Consider the following 15,834-nt stretch of genomic DNA (forward strand, 5'->3'; position numbering starts at 1 on the left):
AGGAGGCGTTCATCGCAATGGTAAACCCTATGGTCTGTCCAAAGGGACGGGGGTGAAGATGGAAATACCTTTAAATTGTTGTATCTGGGGTTTGAGGTCCATGTTGTAGGGTATAGGGTATATATAGATATATATAACCGCTTGAACCCATGGAGAACAAGCCTTACAAGAAACAGTGCAAATGCTTAGTTGCCAGCTGGGGTTAAACCACAGCAGTGGCAAAGGGTGAAGCGTGGAGGTGGACACAGCAACAGAGGTTCTCCTTGCAGCTCATTAGTTCATACCTTACTTGTACTAATCCTGGGTCACTAACAGGCTGTCCAGTCTGAGACCGTTGTCCCCCTTGAACCAGATCACACCAGGGAGAAGAAACCTCTCCTCCCTGTGCATGGCCAGTTCTGTGCAGCAGAGCCACAGAAGCTGGAGCGAGCAGAGGTTGGACATGGAGAGTGTAGCATTTATTTATACATGATGCTTTTTTTCTCTTCTTCTCTCTATCCTTTGATCAGAGACTCCTCACATCTTGTGTTCTACCTCCTGGTGCTCTTGTTTTTCTCTGCTGGGTTTTTTCCTCTGAGTCTTGCTTTTCGTCTTCATTTTTTCACAGTAGTTTTGAAGCAGAAACTCCATCAAAGATGCTTTAAGATTGAGCTGAGCTTTAAACCCCACAGTCCCTGAGAGGCTCGAGGGCTAAGGTGGATTCACGTCCTTCCTTGGTGATGGGGACAGGCTGGACCTGGTGTGTGCCCTGGGCAGGCAGGGCAGAAGCTGTCCCCAGAGAGGACCAGAGCCAAGCTGCCTCACTGATGGGAACAGGGGCAGGAGCAGGGTGAGTGCCCTGCTACAAATGTGCTTCCAGGAGTTCACTATGTCCCAAATTATCCTCTTAATAGAAAAGAAACCCTAAAAGCCAGGACAGCCATTGCCAGCACCCCTGCAACACACGGCCCGATGGCGCTGCTTTCAGTCTGGCATTTGAAATCGCTCCAACAGATGGAACAAAAGGATGTAGTAAAACGTGACGTTCCGTTTTATCATCTCTATTTGTTGGGTGAATTCTGCTGCTCATTCCCACTGCTGGTAGCACTGAATGCAGGTCAGATCCTGACGGTTCGCAGTTTATAAAGCCCAACTCCAGGGGTCAGAGAGAAAACCAATCAGTAATAATGAGTTACAGGATACATGTTCATCTATGGAATTGGCTCTGGTGGGTGACAGCTCAGCTCAATCCCAGACTGGTTTGGGCTGGAAAGGACCTTAAGCTCATCCAGTTCCAACCCCCTGCCATGGGCTGGGACACCTTCCACTAGAGCAGGTTGCTCCAAGCCCTGTCCTTTGAACAGTGCCAGGGATGGAGCAGCCTGATGAGTCCAAATAGTCACAGCTTCTACAGTCAGTCATTTACACACCACTTCTCAGTACCCATTGCCTATTAAGTCATCATCCTTATGTGTATTTCTATTCTCAAGGTTTGATTAGAAGCTCAGAAAGTAAAGCTAGATTTGTTTTCTTCACTGTCTCCCACATGAGTGACCCTGGTTTGCTTTGCTATGGTACCTTCTCTCTGTCCTCTTCCAGTTTGGTCAGGGACTTGAGCAGCAATTAGATCACTTCATGTTCAGTTAGTGCTACAGCTGGAATATTAAGCACTAAATGACTGAACTTTTAATTAGCGGTTTAACTAAAAGCAGCCTCCTCGCTGTGAGAGATGTTACCGAGGATTAACTTTACACCTGATGGTGTTTGCGAAACAGCTTACAGGGGACACTTTCCTGGGGGCTAGTCCTGAGTTCGTGATGACTACTTGCTCCTGCCTAAGGGTTTGCATCCATATGATCCTATGGTTTGCATCCACAGGACATTCCAAAGCCACACGTGCAGAGGTAATTATTAATCCCACTGCAGCAGCAGCTCTCAAGTTCAGAACAGCAAATGCTGGGTTAGGTGCTTCAGCAGCCTTTAAACTGATAATCTGAGGACCTGCAGTATTTACATCTGTGCTTCCACAAATGCTTGGAAGAAATAATAACTACTGCTAGAACACGGTGTCACTGTTTATTTGTGGCAACAGAAGAAGCCAAAGTGGCCAAGAAAGTACTGACACCTCTCTATGTGGTGCAGAAACAAGCTGGAAGCTGGGGATGCTCTGCTCCTGTGAGACCCCACTTTCAGCACTGTGTGCAGTACTGGTGTCCTCAACATAAGAAGGACATGGAGCTGTTCTGATTCCATGCTGTGTTTACCTGGCCACTCTTTTGGGCAGCAAGGGGGAGGGTCTCACAAGAGCACAGTAGAAGGGCAGGATCACCTCCTTTGATGTTGTTTTCAGGGAGACAGTTTGAAGCAGGGACATCTTCACTGGATCGGAAGAGCTTCCACCAGGGGACAGTTGGATGCAAGTTGGGTTTTTACCGCCAGGATTCTTGGTGGCCCCTCTGGACAATACAAGAGGAATTGTTTGCCAAAATTACTCAGCAACACGTTTCAGGTAATGAATATTTCCAGTGAATCATTCTGGGCCAGACTTGATCAGGAAAGGAGGCAAAAGAGTTGGTAAATTATTTATGCAGCTTTAGCACGAATGTAATAAATATTCCATGGTGTCGGAGGGAAGGAAGGGGTTTGAAATGAAGAAAGAAATTAACTATGAAGGAAAAGCACCTGAAAACTGTGGAAGGTGAATACACAGATCTGAGGTATTTGAATAATAATGATGAGACTTACAGGGGGAAGTGCAAAGGATGGAAGCCATGGCTCACATTCAGAGGCAGCTCTTCCTCAATGGTTCTTTCTCTACAGATGATATACAAACTTTTCAAGCTTCCTTCAGTTCTGTTTAGAAACAAAGCAAAGAAAACAAAAGAATTACCTGGGAGTTAGCCAGGGGAGGACATCCCTAGATCCGGCTAAAGGAATTACATGTTCAGGAGCAGTGATTTACGACAAGGCCGTAACTTCAGGAGAGAAATACCATTTTGAGTATCAGATAATGATGTGTTATTTGGATTTTCCAGAGTGACTTTTCTCAGAAACTCAACACTGAATTAGGACAATTGTGTGGTTTTTAAGGACAGAATCCATAGGGCTTCTGTTGTGCTTGGGACAGGCACGTCCAGCAGCAGTAGCTGCTGTGCCCTTAAGGATCTGTTCTGGCACCACATAAAGTAACACCACTGTTACTCCTGGTGTCCTCAGGTGTGATGTGTACAGACTCTTATTGGTCTTACAAGTCGACTCTTCATGTTAACAGCTGAAAACTCACTAATTTTAAATCTTAGTTTTGAGGGAGACCGATTTAACTTTGTTTTTCAGTTCCAAATCCCTTCCTTCTGAAACTTCCTTTTCCAGAAGGAAATGGGCGAGAAGAGAGTAAACAAGCGAAGGAACCCCAACATATTCGAAACACATATTGACAAACTGGGATTTTTTCTGAACCCCAGAGACACACAACACATTTTTTTCCCCTGTTGACAATGGACTTGGGCTTCTTTTAACCTCAGGACTAACATTCAAGTGCAATGCTTAATGTTCGTCATTGTCATGAATGTCTCACAGACAAGATCTGTCATGGGCACACCAGTCTCCTCCTCATTGGCCATTCCCAGCTTTGGCATATCAATCCATCCCTTGCACATCTGCTCAGAAAATGTCATTAGTTACACCCATATGCTGCAGAAGTATGTGATAAAACTTAAGGAACAGAAAAGGCCAAGAGATGTGACAGCCCTTCTTCCTGCTACGTGTGTTTGTCAGAGATGTAGGCAAATGAGCTTTTCTTGCCCTCTGCCACACGGTGGGGATATCAGTGTGTCCTGAGCACCACCAGGAGATGAGGCAAAAGCAATTTATCATTTTTTCTGATACTTCTGCTTCTATTCACAGAATCAACCAGGTTGGAAACGACCTTTAAGCTCATGGAGTCCAACCGTTGCCAGCACTGCCAAGGCCACCACTAACCCATGGCACTGAGGCCTCATCTCCACAGTGTGTGAACGCTTGCAGGGACGGTGACTCCAGCCCTGCCCTGGGCAGCCTGTTGCAATACCTGAGCACCCTGTGGGGAAGGAATTGTTCCTCAGCTCCATCTAAACCTCCCCTGGTGCAGCTTGAGGCCGTTTCCTCTTGTCCCATCCCTTGTTCCTTGGGAGCAGAGCCCAGCCCCCTCCTGGCTCCATCCTCCTGTCAGGTATTCACTCAAGAACAGTGATTTATACTCTGAAGAGATGTAACATTCCCCACACAGACATAGCTTCTTCCCTTTAGTAAATCATTAGCATCATACTCGATAACTTGTCCTTGCAAAGAAATGATGAATAGGATGGACAGGGATCCTCATCTGCAGTTCTGTGACATGGGAGACCCAAATGAGAAGCTCTTACTATGAAAAATGACACTCAAATATAGCAAATATGGAAACTCTGAGCTTGTTCATCACCTTTTTGACAGCTGGGCTTCATTTTGGTAGCAAATGGCAAAGCAGAGAGGGACCCCAGTCCCAAACCAAGCTATGCCACGGCAACTCAGTTGCTTCAGTGGCATCTTGGTACCATTTGGCTGGTGTGTAGAGCTGTTCCAGTGCTCAGCCCTGCATTCAGTGGCCATATCTCTGCACAAAGGCCAAGCAGAGGGCTGGTGTTACTGCCTTGAACTTTATTCAGCTACAGGGTCCTCTAGAATCTGCTTTATTCACTAAGAAACATCAATTACTTGGCATTCATATTAGGCTCTTCTTTCTTATGACGCTATAGTTCAAGGCTATAGATACAGGAATAGAGCTATTATAACTATGATTTATCTATTAATGGCAGCTTCTTCAAAGTTAAAGAATGAGATAGACTCTGAATATACTCTGTTTCCATCTCCCTGACAAGGGGTTGGCAGCTGTTCTCAGTATCTGCTGTAATGAAACATCAGTTCAATTCTTTCCTGCATGGTCCATTATGAACCTCAGTCAGTGGCATGTTTAAAACCCAGGATTGCAATTCAATTCACAAGAGATTTGAGCTTTCAGCAGGACCTCACTGCCGCAGTGAGGAGCAGAAGTCATCGGCCACTATTTCAATGAGGGTGCCAAACAGAAGTCTGAAAATGCTGATTTCTGTCAACTGTTGTCTTGGTTCCTGACTGAAATCCAAACCAGTGTCACCATTCACTGTCTGAACAACCTGATGGTGATTCAGCATTGCAGAAGCACCACTGGAAGTTCATCTCTGGCACCCCCCATTCAGCCGTTGTATGTGTGGTTCAATGGCTGTACTTTAAAACAAAACCCAAACCAAATCAATTTAACAAATTAGCAGCATTCTTTTACTCCAGGAGGCGGTTCCAAATCAAAGCTACTCAACCTCCATCCTCCTCTTTTTCCTTTAGGATTAACTGGGGAAAAAGAAAAGCTTTCCTAATTATAGAGCTTTAGCTTGCTTCATAATCTGGCTATTTTAAGATCTGTTTACAAGATCACAATATGAAACATCATTCAACAACCGTGTGAATTGATTACATCCTTCTGAAGACCATGTCACAGTAGAATATGCATTTGTAGCTGTTACACTGCCCTATAATTAAGGCTTTATTGGTTCCATTCTAAACAAGTTACTGCAGCTGGAGAACAGCTGAGATGGAAAATGCTCCCCCCAGAACAAAGAAACCACCCCCCAGCCTTCTAGAAACAAATGGAACTACCAAATATAAGCATAAGTCAAGATACTGATTGTATTTTTCTGCTCCAGTTTCTTTTTAATGTGCAAATTTTCCCCAAATACTATTAATAAATTGAATGTTGCTTTATTGGGACACTTTGTGTTAGAATGGCTGAACACAGTCTTTGGTCTTTTCATTCATTTCTGTGGAACCTGGAGAACAGCTTGATGCTGGCATGGTTAACAGTCACATTGGGGATCTTCACATGTCCCACAACGAACGAACAGAAAAAACCAAAAAGGCACCATATAAATACATTTACATGGTTAGAATGGCTTTTCTCCAGGCTGAACAGTCCCAGTGTTCTCAGCCTGTCTCCATACAGGAGCTGCTCCAGCCCCTGCTCGTCCTCGTGGCTTCCTCTGGGCTTGCTCCAACAGCTCCATGTCCTCCTTATAATACTGGTTTCCATCAAGGTCATCCATGTCCTTCTAAGGGCAGAAAAACATAGATAGCAATACCACTGTTCAGCTTTATCATGTTGCAGACAATGACTTTCTGAACAATGAAGCCAGAATTCCCATAGCAACCCCCGCAAAATGCAGGTGTAGGTAGCAAGCTGTATAAAGCAGGAACAGGAACATCTTGAGTTAAGGGTTAAAACTAAGCTAAATGTAATTTAAATCATGAAAGTAAATATCCTTCTAATTGTATCCAAGTCATTTTTTCCCTTTCCGTACTATTTTTTGCTGTTCTATATTCTGAAATCTATGTATAGGCTGCAATTGAAGTGACAGATGACAGTTATCTTTGTACCACTCCCAGCTCCTGAGTAAGGAGACAAGGTACAGCAGCTCCTCAGCACCCCTCAGCACTGGGGCAGTGCTGCAGCTGAGAGAACCTGGGCTGAGAACATTGGGGCCATTCAGCCTGGAGAAGAGAAGCTGCGTGGAGACCTCAGAGCAGCTTCCAGTGTCTGAAGGGGGCTACAGGGATGCTGGAGAGGGACTCTGCATCAGGGACTGCAGTGATAGGACAAGGGGTGATGGGTTCACACTGAAACAGGGGAAGTTCAGGTTAGATCTAAGGCAGAAGCTCTTCCCTGTGAGGGTGCTGAGGCACTGGCACAGGGTGCCCAGAGAAGCTGTGGCTGCCCCATCCCTGGCAGTGTTCAAGGCCAGGTTGGACACAGGGGCTCAGAGCAAGCTGCTCTAGTGGAAGGTGTCCCTGCCCATGGCAGGGGTTGGAGCTGGATGAGCTTTAAGGTCCTTTCCAATCCAAAACAGTCTGGGATTCTATCATTCCATGATTACTTCTTCCCAGTGTGTGCTTGCCTCTCAGCTCTCCACACCTTGCTCTTTGCCAGCTCCTCCATCAGAGGACTGTGTACCGTGCCCAAACATGTCTCTAAAAGTCCTTGTAAACCTGAATGAGGTGTTCAGGGGGTAGGCAGGAGCCAGGGTGGGACCTGTATTAAGTGGCTTTGCAGCTATCATGGAAAAGGAGGGGGAAAAAGAAACAGAATTAGGGAATGTCTTCTATTGGCATCTCTGCATTTAACCAGGCAGGGCATGGCTTTTTTTTGCCTTGGTTGAAAGGAGCTGGCTCAGATTTGCCAGTGTGACCCAGTGCTGCCTTTCTGCATTAGATACTCTGGATAAAGCTGATGCTGGTCTGTACTGAGTCTTTCTGCTTTAGCAAAGAAACGCAGAACTGAAGACAAGGCTAATAGAAAGCAAAGGTTCTGGGTTCAGTCTTCAGCAGAAGTGTGTTTCTTCATTAGCTGTACTCATATATGACATAATAAGGCTCTCAACAATGCCACAGGGCACTGTCATCATCTCGGAGGATGGTAAGTAAGTTAGGTGCTTTTTCCCCTTGTGTGCCTCCCTTTTCCTATTTCTCCCTTCTTTTTCTTGCTCTCACAATGAGGTGGTTATAAAATCTGTGCACTCACACGATGAAAGCACCATGCTGGAAGGTACCAACAACTATCGAACAAGTGACTTTACTAGGCTAAGCTGTCACAATTGATTAGCTTATAATCCGTGGACTGTCCTGTCAGTGAATGAACACAGTGTCCAAAGAGAGCTTCTCACTTCGCTGTTTTCTCTCAAACCAATTACAAATCCTCTTCTGACCTTACCTGAGCCTGCTTTTATGCCAGGTTGTTTTGGCTATGGCAAAATGTGCTGCTGGTGGACAAGAGTAGAAGAGGATGCACTAAATCCCCATAGTAGTTTTTCTCTTCATATCATAGACTCATAGAATACTTTTTAGGTTGAAAGGGACCTTCATAACCTTCCCTCTTTTGCTTTTATTAGGTAGGAACTTTGGACTCGAGCTGTGTATATTGAAGTATCAAGCAGTAAAAAGAGATGAAAAAGCATTCTGCAACGCCAGTGAGGCAGATATAAGGAGCCTTGTGATGTGTGGAGTTTCAAGCTCAGCTCTCCTTTTACATTACTGTTTTTTTACCTCCTGGTGCAAGCTTAACTTCTTATTTAAATGAAGGCAGTTCCAGAGCACAACTGAGAACTAAACACCTAATTTCTTTTCATTTGCGGAAGAGCCTGGTGAGATGTTTTCCTTTTGGAAAAACAAAACATCCCATTATAACATTGCAGCCACTTAGGTTTTGATTAAAGAAGTTAATTTGGGATATGCTCTTTAAGCTGACACAGTGTTATAAAACAGTGCACGTTCCCCACACTGTATAATCAACGTTGCCTTGATTCCAAGGATGTTTCTTAGTTTGGCTTTGACAGTTAATGGCTTACTGGCAACTCTTGGTTAATTATTAATGCAGACACCATAATGCTTATTCGTTAACTAACCTTCTAAGCAATCCAGTTGTCAAAGGAATTCTTCCTGCTGAAAACTCAGTGTCGTATCACGGTCTAGATCAAAAACTGTTAAATGACAAAGTCTGGCTCTTTGCCTTGAGGAACACAATGGGGTTTTGATACGCTTTCCAATTAAACAAGGTCATCCTTTTACAGTTCTGCATGTCTTTCACGGTGTATCTTCCCTAGAACAGGATGTGCCTTCACTTGTCAGATCCCTAAAACCTCCCAGATCTACTGAGTTTGTGACTGTCCCTTTCAGGTTCAGATGAGCAGTGGCCTCTCAGATCCCCCAGCAAGGCAGAGGCACTGCCAAGAGTGGGGCTGCACCAACCACTGCTGCAGCTTGGAAAAGCAACACGGTTTCTTGAAGAACCTTCAGGTTCAGTTTGTTGAGAAGCGTTTCTTTTAATCACCCTGTATTCAATCAGCTGCCTCTGTGGGGGGTTAGATACTTCATGGTGATGGCAGGGCGGGAGTGGAGGAAACAGAAAGCAAACAGTTCATAACTGCTACAAGCTTCAAAGCTGTGCTGTGCTTCATGAATGTTCGGCTGTCCAGGTGCCTTCCTAGAATCCCAGACGCTTTGGGTTGGGAAGGGCCTTCAGATCATCCAGTTCCAACCCCTGCCATGGGGCTGTAACTTTCTGCTTTACCTTCTGCTAAGGCTTTGCTATTTATTCCTCTAGTCCCTCAGTCAGCCCCATCAGCGGCAGGTAGGCGCTCCTCCATCTGTCAGCAAAGGTTTGTTTAGCTGTTCTCATTGAGTAAACTCAAAACATATCAGAGCCTATTAAACAACCTCTGCCCTCATCACGAGGCTGCAAGAGACTGTTTGTGCAATATTTAAATAGTGCAGATATTTAAGTGTGATTTGGGCATATGGAAGGAAAGCCCTTGATCTTCCTCCTGGTGTGCACAGCTCCTGCTGGAAAGTTGGTTTCGTGATTCATTTGTGCCAGTGCTACCCTTGTTTTAGTCATGCTCTCAGTGAGATCCATAGCTGCTCATAGCTATCAGGCAATGTATCAGTATATAAACCCCACATCCTTCTGAAGTCACTATTTTGGGTGCACCTTGTCAGCAGCAGGGGCCAGCAGCTCTTTTTATCCATATTATCCTTTTTCTGGACATGCATCTTATCTCACATCACTTTTGAAGCTACGGAGTCTGTACCAGGCAAGCATACAGTGGTTAGAGCCACTGATGCTTTACCCATACAAGCTGTCTGGTTTACCTCTATTACCAGCAGTTCACACTTGTGACAGCTCCCGTCAGGTAGCTGAGAAGCTTTTTGTTCTTGTCTTCATATGTGTTTTCAGTCTAACAAGAAACGCACATTCGCAGCCCCAGCTATGAACCACTGACACAGAAAGAGGCAGCATGTTCCCAACAGTTGACCTTTTCTTCTGGCTTGGAATTGTTTCCTCTTCATGGTCAAGACAGCATGACATCTAAACCTTGCAGCCCTATAAGCTGTGCAATCACATTCACCCTGGTTTGTGCAACAAAACCCACCCAGGAAGTGTTGTACCACTCAGCGCTGGTGTTTCTTGCTCTCTGCAGACAGGCACAATAAAACATTGCCCTGTTTTTACCCCAGTTTATTTTCTTGAAGATCAGATTTGTCTTGTGGTTCATTATATTCGGTCTGCAAATTGCAGAAGGGAGTGGAGGCCTCTGGACAGAAGCTGTTAGCTGGAAGCAGCTGGAAGTTTAATTCCTTGTCAGACTTCTGGTACTTCAGAACTGATTTGAAGTGGCTGGGCTCTAACAAGATGGTAACCAAAGCTGTCTGAAAGCAGCAGAAAGAAAACCCACTAAGATTGCTTTTGAGTGATCAAATAGTGTAAGTACTTGCTAAGCATTAGGCTAAGAAAGGTGACTCCATGCAAGAAAGACCTTTGGAAATAGGTCTAAATATACAATAGACTCTAAAATTGAGTGTCAGAAGCACTCTCATGACACAAAAGGGCAATGGTGGATTGTACGCAACTGGTTTTGCATGATGACAGTGCTACTAGAAAATCAGCCTCTATATAACCAGTTCCAAAGTCTTTCCCCCATAAGTTATGGCCTAGCTAAAAAGGAAAAGAAATTGAAACTAAACCACGAACATAATGAACCACAGCTCACGTTTCTACCAAGGATGCAAAATGCTTCTGATTTCCAAATACCTCAAAGAGCAGCTTTCTGCTGAACATATGGGTAAAATCAGTGCAAAACACACTGGCATTCCCCATCTCAGCTCATCAGGCATTACCCTTTCTTGGAGGAGCCTAAATTAGAGGCTCGGTATTTAACTTTGTGTTCCATTTAACGATTTGTATCCTTTCAGGTAAGCCTGTTCCAGCTGAATTTCTTGAACTCTTGCTTATCTGGTATTCAGAGTGTTACTGCTGTCTATCTTGTTGGAATCCTGTTTATAGGAGTGTAAACTACTGGGAGATTAGGAGCTAAAAACAGCAGGCAAAACTGAGTATTAATAAATGCAAATGAATGCTCCCTGGGGAAAAGCCAGTTCTCCTATATATACACACTGATGATAGAAATTCAATTATTTAGTAATCTTCAGAATAGCTCTTAATGTTAGTGGACAGTTCTATGGGATGGCAGCTCAGCATTCAGTGCTACTTTAAATTAGAAATGAGTAGGAAAGAATGAGGAAAAGTAAATCAAAGGCATAATTCCAACAACGTTTACATGTCTGGTGTGCCTGCACTTTGAATCCCAGTCTCAGAAGAACTAGAAAATAGGAAAGCAGCAGCCGTGAGCACAGATGTGAAATGCCTGTTGTACAAGATGATATTGAGCTATGGCTTTTCCTCTGGGAAAAGAGGCAGTGCTTGAAAGGCACACTAGAGGTTTGTCAATTCATGAGTGGTACAGGGAAGACAAATAGGAAGCAGTTGTTCACCTCTTCTCCCAGTTTAAGAGGCAGAGGGCATTACCTGAAATTACTGGGTAGCTGGTTTAGGAAATCTCAAAATGAATTGGATTTTTTCCTGCCAATTAAATTCTGGAATCCACCGATATTCAGCATGGTAAATACAAAAAGTTTAGATGGAAATCAAAAGAAAATAAAGCACAAGGAAAGACATTAAGGGCTATTAAGCACATTGATAGAAGTTCTGATATTAAAAACAATCAGTGGGAAGGGTAAAACAGGAAAAGTCCAGCCATGTTATTCCGTGCCCCCTGCAAGCATCCATACCCATACCAAATTCCTCCTAACACAGACTTGCCTCTCATCTGAGTTGTCCATGCTGGGAGAGATGCATTCTTCCTGCAGTATTGCAGAAGCATCTTAAGTGCTATTTTATACCTGAAAGAAAGAAATAACTGAACTTTCATTAATACTTGATAGGGGGAGCATGAAAGCAATGTTCCTTGCAGTGTTGAAAAGGCCATGCTAGTATTCCAGGTCTCACCTGGAATCTAGAGTTCCTAATGGCTCAGCCTGCCTGGACAGGTTCACAGCCACCCAGCCCATCATTTTAATGCAAAACTCTCTTTTCCTTCCTTATCTCTTTCTTTAGCACACCAGCTATTCAAAGAGGGAGGAAGTTCAGGATCACAGGAAGGTCAACCATGGGAATACAAGGTTTGATCCTGCAAACTCCAAATGGAGCTCTTGTGTTGGCAGGATCAGTGCTGCGACTAATGTTGTATCACTGTAGAAACAGTCTGTTTCATGACCTGTCAGGGGTTTTTTATCCTTTATAAAATGTCAAACTGAAGATGTTTAATAGGCATGGAAATACAGCAATCTGAATAGTGAATTACCAGTACTTTAAAGCAGCATTACTCTCACAAGAACATGTTCAGCATCTTTCCGTACCATGTTGCCATCGGGTGAGTAGCACAAGCTAGTAAAATAATCCTAAAGAGCTCCTTGAAGACTACACTAGGTAATTTCACAGGAAATTACTAACAAAGGGAATGGAACAAGCATGCTAAAATACCAAAATACTTCTTCCAGGCTAAGATCCACGACAAAACCAAGCTTTTCTTATTAAACTTTTTATTAAAATGAAGCTATTTTCACATTCTTAAAATACTTTATATCCAAATTATGCAATATTTATGAAAACAATTGTATGCAAACACGCATAAAAATATGTAAGATCACAGCTAAGCAATATAAAGCAATATATAGCATGTTCCAAAATGTACTTCAGGACTAGAATACCTGAGTTTTCAATAAGCTGGTTTCACTGATTCTTAACAGTTAAATTTAATGATGTATTTTATCTTGTATAAAGCACTTTGGTTGGGAAACACTGCATGGACTATGCAGAGGTTGAGCAGAGATATTACTCAAGGTCGATCTTCAGAATCTTCTTCCATATGAAGCTCCACTGTTTGAGATGCTAGGAAGGACTCCCATGTAGCAAGGCACTTAAAAAAAACAAAAGACAACACAAATACACATAAATATAGCAGATGGATAGATTCCTGTCAATCTGGTAGCCAAGGAGAAGAAAAAAGCAGAATACATCCACATTGTCCCAAGCTGCTTTTGTGGGGCTATGGTAAGAGCAAAATATGGTTTCCTAGGAAGCTCAGTGATGTGCAGAATGTTAGCCAACAAGCCAAGTGAGCTGTAAAGGTCACTTCTTTTACATAATGACAAGAGCACAGTGTGAGTATTGCAATGGTATGTGTTAGCATGGAAGATGCTAACATTAATTACATTCTTCTTTCATCTCCCCCTTTAGTTAAAAGATCTCTACCAAATAGGAAGCACACTGTCAGGTACAGTTCCCTTGTAATCCTTGTGGCTTCCTACTGTATACCTCATTTTACTTCCAACTTAAATGAACGGGTTATATTCTACACACACCAAAAAATCTTTTTGCCCCTGAGTAATAGGAAAGAAATGGGACCAGAAAGGCAGGAGCTGAGGAAATTGTCATCCTTACAACAAGTGGCATTTCTCTCCTCATGGCAAAATGTATTTAAAATTGTACAAACTATGTTTTTCATTTGAAACAGGTTCTTTTTTTCAGTAGCATCATAGCAATAGAATGATTGCATGAATTTGCCTGCCCTGTTTTAATCATAGAATGGTTTGGGTTGGAAAGGGTCTTAAAGCTCATCCAGTTCCAACTTACTCCTCCAGTCTTCTTCTGATCTGGCTGACAAAATCCCCAACTAACTTCTGCTGCTTGAGCACACAACGTTGTGCTGCTGTTCAGAGCACATGTATGGTTAAAATTACTGTGAAAAGAGAAGACCAACAGGCTAAGAAAGAGTTGTGTGGAAATCTATGTCTTCACTGACTTTTTTTGAGAAGTGTTATTTTGACATGGTAAATCAGGGAGAAACAGTGAAAACGGCACTAGCACGAACTGCAACTGCTGCAAACTGATTTCTGGCTTAAAAGGTCTTTTTGACCTTTTGTATAAAGCCTTAAAGGTTTGATCAACAGCTTCCCCCCTACTTCATGTGACACAGTGGCAGGCAAGTCTATCTGAGATGCCTGAGCTGGAAGGTGGCATCTTGTTTTTAAAATGTCAACAGCTGTTAGCGCTGTGTCTTCACTGTGGTGCTTGGACTCTGATTTCTGCCTTATTGAGCTCAGTGCGGATTACCATCCTAGTCAGCTGCAAGGCACATCTGTTTTCGTAGGCTCTTTCTAGGTGTGGGACAAGAAATGATCACTCTTTCTTGAAAAGTCTTTTGTTGCCAATGGCTGACTTTTGCTTTTCCTGAACAAGAGTTTAATTTCTAGCCTGTAACTCCATGGTTGTCATTCTGTGATTTCAGCCACGTGAATTAAAACACATGTATCAGCACTGGCTGGAATGCGAAAATGACTTTCTGTTATCTTTGCAATGCTGAGCCAAACTGCACATCTTCAAATGCAATCCCAGGATGTTCATTACCCAGACTGATACATTCTCCTGAAGTCTTTGCAGACAAAAGATGCAAAACATTTTCAGTTACACAAGTTATTCAGCTTTTAATTCGTCCTCCTTTATATAACCAAAACATATTTCCCAAACTGTAAGAGCAATGGTGGCTCATTTCACTGTCAGACATCACAGCTGACAAGCTTTATAATTAACCACACCAACCCAAAACTAGGTCTCTGTGCCTTAGGCTCAAATTTTTCTACTATGAAGCATGAGCTGCATAAACAACATTTGTTAGTGATGGATATTTCAACATTATTATGGAATGACCGTACTTCATTTTCCTGGAAGTTGGAAAACTGAGATGGAACTAGAGGATCAGCCAGCTTTCACAAAGGAGACAGAAAAGGGAAGAAAAAGGAAAACCAAACCTGGGAAATTCAATGAGGATTGAAATTCATAATCCAATTACTTGTGAAAGCCTGGTGGAAGGCATAAAAAAGCCTAAATACACAAAATGAAATAGGAAAAAGCTAAATAAGCCTACTTTACCTAAAATGCTCTGATTACTACTGCAGGTCATACACTGATTCTGAAACATCAACAGCAAAAAGGTTTTCATATCTAGTACAACTGCACAGCTAAGTAAAAAAGAGATCTAAAACTAGAGTCTATAGTAGGGACAACAGCAGAAGCAGTGTGTCACGTGCCACGTGTGTTTCTGTCCCAGTTGCCTCTTCTCCAAGGTTGAAACCTTAAAAATACCTTTTCTGGTGGCATTTTCTGGAGTAAAATCTGAAAATAAAATCTTATGTGTGCCTGAGAAAGTGACCAAAAATACTGTCATAGTCCTGGGTGCATGGAAATGAAAACCGGAGTTCACAGAAACAGTGATTCCAACTGCAAGGAAAAACATCTTCCTCGAAGTATTTAAAAGAAATGTTTATGGTTGACAAGAGTAAGGGTTCAAGGATGGATAATGGCTTTGAAGTGACAGTTACAAATGGGCTCAGCCATGTGGAAGCTTTGGGAAATCACATGAAGTTTGTTAGCTAAAATCCCAGGCACTGTTAAGGTAGGATGTAATCAACATGCATGAGCAGCTAACTTTTTGCTATGCAACCAAATTACTAGTTAAATGCATCACTACAGAGGCCTCTAGGGCAAGCAACAAATCTCATCTATTTTTCTACAGCTTTTACTAGCTAGAGAGGCGCAGGAGGGCTTTGGATTGCGAAGGAAGTTGTTGTAATGGGGAAGGAGTATTGCTTTGTCCCAGTGACTCTTTTGGCTCAATTTATGCCTGTACAACAATGTAGGTCACAGAAATAAACTTGAAATGGTTAAGAAAATAAGGAAATGATTTCCATTTTGGGGAAAAGAGAAAGTTGTGTCATTACCAACAAGAATCTCACTATAGCAAAGATGACTGTAGCTTTTGATTTGATTAAGCTGCAAAGATTATAACAGGATTAGTTTGACATGAG

General features: G+C 42.9%; 1 protein-coding gene across 1 annotated transcript in view; it reads right to left on the minus strand.

The window, feature by feature from the left end:
- Nucleotides 1-12,493: 12,493 nt before the first annotated feature.
- Nucleotides 12,494-15,834, minus strand: part of SNX7 (sorting nexin 7) — a 28,161-nt gene continuing 24,820 nt past the window's right edge. Inside the window, exon 9 of the mRNA XM_061461768.1 lies at nt 12,494-12,887. Coding sequence (XP_061317752.1) covers nt 12,807-12,887 — 81 coding nt within the window. The 3' untranslated portion in view covers nt 12,494-12,806. The remainder of the gene's footprint in view (nt 12,888-15,834) is intronic.

The sequence above is a fragment of the Pezoporus flaviventris genome, unplaced genomic scaffold, assembly GCF_033815535.1.
Source record: "Pezoporus flaviventris isolate CSIRO_AGI_PZ_B2104156 unplaced genomic scaffold, CSIRO_AGI_Pfla_v1 ptg000001l, whole genome shotgun sequence".
Classification (NCBI taxonomy): domain Eukaryota; kingdom Metazoa; phylum Chordata; class Aves; order Psittaciformes; family Psittacidae; genus Pezoporus; species Pezoporus flaviventris.